Source organism: Glycine max, chromosome 11, assembly GCF_000004515.6.
Source record: "Glycine max cultivar Williams 82 chromosome 11, Glycine_max_v4.0, whole genome shotgun sequence".
NCBI lineage: Eukaryota > Viridiplantae > Streptophyta > Magnoliopsida > Fabales > Fabaceae > Glycine > Glycine max.
The window spans coordinates 4,264,646-4,267,479 of record NC_038247.2 but is presented as its reverse complement, the minus strand read 5'-3'; the positions used below and the strand labels follow the sequence as shown (position 1 = coordinate 4,267,479).

Sequence of the window (2,834 nt, the reverse complement as noted above, 5' to 3'; positions counted from 1 at the left end):
TTATAATACTTATTTCTTTTACTCCCTATCCCTTTTTTTTTTACTGGATCTCTCTTTCCCGTTATTCATCTTATCATACACTTTTTTTTTCTCCTTTCCCCTTCGATCCATCTTCTCTTTTGTATAAAATGTAGTATACATAATAATTATAGAGCTAGCATTTCTCATTATATTATGGCTACTACTGGCTGCTCACATTTGATTCAAGCATTCAAGATAAGAGATATTGTTATTTATCAGAGACGATAATGGCACATATTAAACGAGATAAAAATTCGAACAAATACATAGGTCGTAAAAACATAAAATGACTAAAACGTTAAAAATTACAGAGCATGCCACCACCTTCTAGCTATTACAAACACATCGTGCAATGATAAATTTTTACCAAAGTTTTTTCGTAATGACAAGCATTTATGTTCCTTCAAGAAAAAGACAAGTGGTTAGGGGAATCCATTAATGCTGATAGATGGAGCCTAGCCAAATCGATAAATATTTTTCTTCTGGCGTCAAGAGTCAAATACGTACGGAAATGCAAGAAAGCAAATAATTTGTACAACAAATAACCAAATCCTACATTATATTATACGGTATCAAGAGAAATTAGAAGAGAGAAGAAAAGAAGAATCGACATTGACAAGCAAATTCCTAGCACAAATTAAGTTACTTAACTCATCCCATTCCAATGAAGAAGAGAGAATTAAACAAAAAAGAGCATGACCTTTTTCCCCCTCCACCTTGTCATCAGCAAGGCAAGAAAAACAAAAAGAAAGAAAGGAGAGGAGAAAAAAAAGGGTCCATTAATTCCTCTACAAATATTCAACACTACCACCAACCATAACTTATAAGCCAATCTCCAAATCTCTGCAACTTGAGCTTCCTTCATTCAACACCCCCTGGAATATTACACCAAAAACCAAAACACCCAATTATCAGACAAGCACCTAGCTAGCTAGTGATCAGATCAAAGAAAAACCAAAACAAAACAACAACAACAAGTGAAGGTCCACCATATGGATCATACTTCAAAAATTAAGTGTGTTGTTTGGATTGCCGGTAACATACGTTTACGCCAACCTCCGCTTCATAGAAGCATCACATTCCTTGTTTTTGCGGTGAATACGTGTTGGGCTTTGCGCCACCGTATCTCAACCGGCAAAGCAAACACTCTAAATCTCTAGAGATATATAGAAAAGCCAAAATAAATAAAGTTGAAAAAAAAAGATTAATTTATGACCTGAGAAAGTGATACTAGTTGGAGGTCCCTCGTTGACGAATGCAGACCTTGATGCTTCTGAAGAACTAGCTTCAGTACTTTTGTGAGGCTTCTTGGAGCCAATGTGAGACTTTCTAAGACCCAAAAGTCCCTTCCACCTAGTTGAGGAAGGCTTGGGAGGCCTGAGAGAAAAATTATGATCATATTCATCATCATTTATAAGAAGCTCTTCCTTGAGAGTGGTGGTGGCCCTCTGCTGGTTGTTGTTGTCCGTGTTAACATAAGTGGACGACATCAACCTTCCCTTGAAGAAAAGCTCATCAGCACTCATCATGGTGTAGTTTGCCACTGAAAACTCGAAGTCTGAAGACACTGGCGTGTCTGATCTGGATGAGCCACCTCTTTGTTCTTGCAGCTTCATGGCTTGTTGCACATCCACAAAATCATTTGAGAAAGAGATTCTTGGGCTCATTGGAGCGCATTGATGATGATGGTGATGATTATCACCCTTGTTGTTCTTGTTGTGCTCTGAGTTGTTGTACATTTCTAAGCATGCCATTAGATTTCACAACACCACATCTAAAATAAAAAGAAAACAAAACGGATGCATGCGATAGGTAGAAACAATAAATTCCACTTGGGACCCCCTCTCTTTCACACTGTTACAACCCTACTTACAGAATATGTTTGTATTTATATATATGTCACAGAAGGGATCTTCCTTTGGACTTTTCTTCCCATCTTTGCTAATAAATAAATAAATATTATTTACATGCATGGCATGCCGTGACATGATGTATTGTCATGACATGTTTAATTTAGCATTCAATGACGGTCAATCTTCAAGATTTGTACTGTCTCCACTTTACACTGCTCTTCTTTCCTTCGTTGGACACATGTGAATTATGAGCAACTGCTACCAAGAAATTATAAGAAAAAAAATATGTATTTTTTAATTCATTTATCTTATTTAATATTATTTTAAAAAATATTTTTAATTTCAGTTATTCTTTTTTATTGCTTATACGGAATATTAGTTTTTATAAAAATTAGTATAATTATTTGTGATTAACTATTTTTTTAAGCAGTATAATTTTTTTTATATTTAAGATTGAAAGTAGTACTCGTATTTATTTATTCTTTCTTACCTTTTACCCCATGGTTATTGGCCAGTATAGTAACTGATGAAAAGCTCTTCTTTTGAGGCCAATCCCTTGTGTTTCATGTTGTAATGTAAACAAAGTTTTGGGAAGATTCGAAGAACTTGCACTTTTAACTATGTAATCTCAACATCCAATGCATAGTAGTAATTAATAACAAAACATATACACTATCAGTCTATCCTAAAAACACTCAGTTGAACATATTTTTTTTATTAAAATTTATTAGAAATCATAAAATTAAGTAAATCTCATACTATTTTATATAATAATTCTAACATCTAATTTTGTAATTTTAAATATATTTTAATAAATAATGTGTAGTGTTGTTAACACTCGTTTCTAATTCAATCATAAATGCATAAACAAAAAAGTTTTGCATGTTTCTTGAGGTGATGACAGAAGCAAGCAAAGTGTTAGAATTACTACTAGAGAGGTTATGGTCCTTATGGAGAAGG

The 2,834-nt window shown here is 33.8% G+C and overlaps 1 protein-coding gene across 2 annotated transcripts; it reads right to left on the bottom strand.

Moving 5' to 3' along the window:
• Positions 1-593: 593 nt before the first annotated feature.
• Positions 594-1,882, bottom strand: LOC100500347 (uncharacterized). Of its 2 annotated transcripts, none has more exons than NM_001249735.2 (2): positions 1,238-1,882; positions 594-896 (listed from the first exon to the last, which is right to left on the bottom strand). In NM_001249735.2, exons 1-2 carry the CDS (start codon positions 1,773-1,775, stop codon positions 883-885), a joined length of 552 nt encoding a protein of 183 aa, NP_001236664.2. In that variant the 5' UTR covers positions 1,776-1,882; the 3' UTR covers positions 594-882. The 2 variants fall into 2 exon arrangements, with proteins under 2 accessions (NP_001236664.2, XP_025980058.1); XM_026124273.2 differs by having other exon boundaries at positions 843-900; positions 1,240-1,775.
• Between the last annotated feature and the right edge of the window lie 952 nt (positions 1,883-2,834).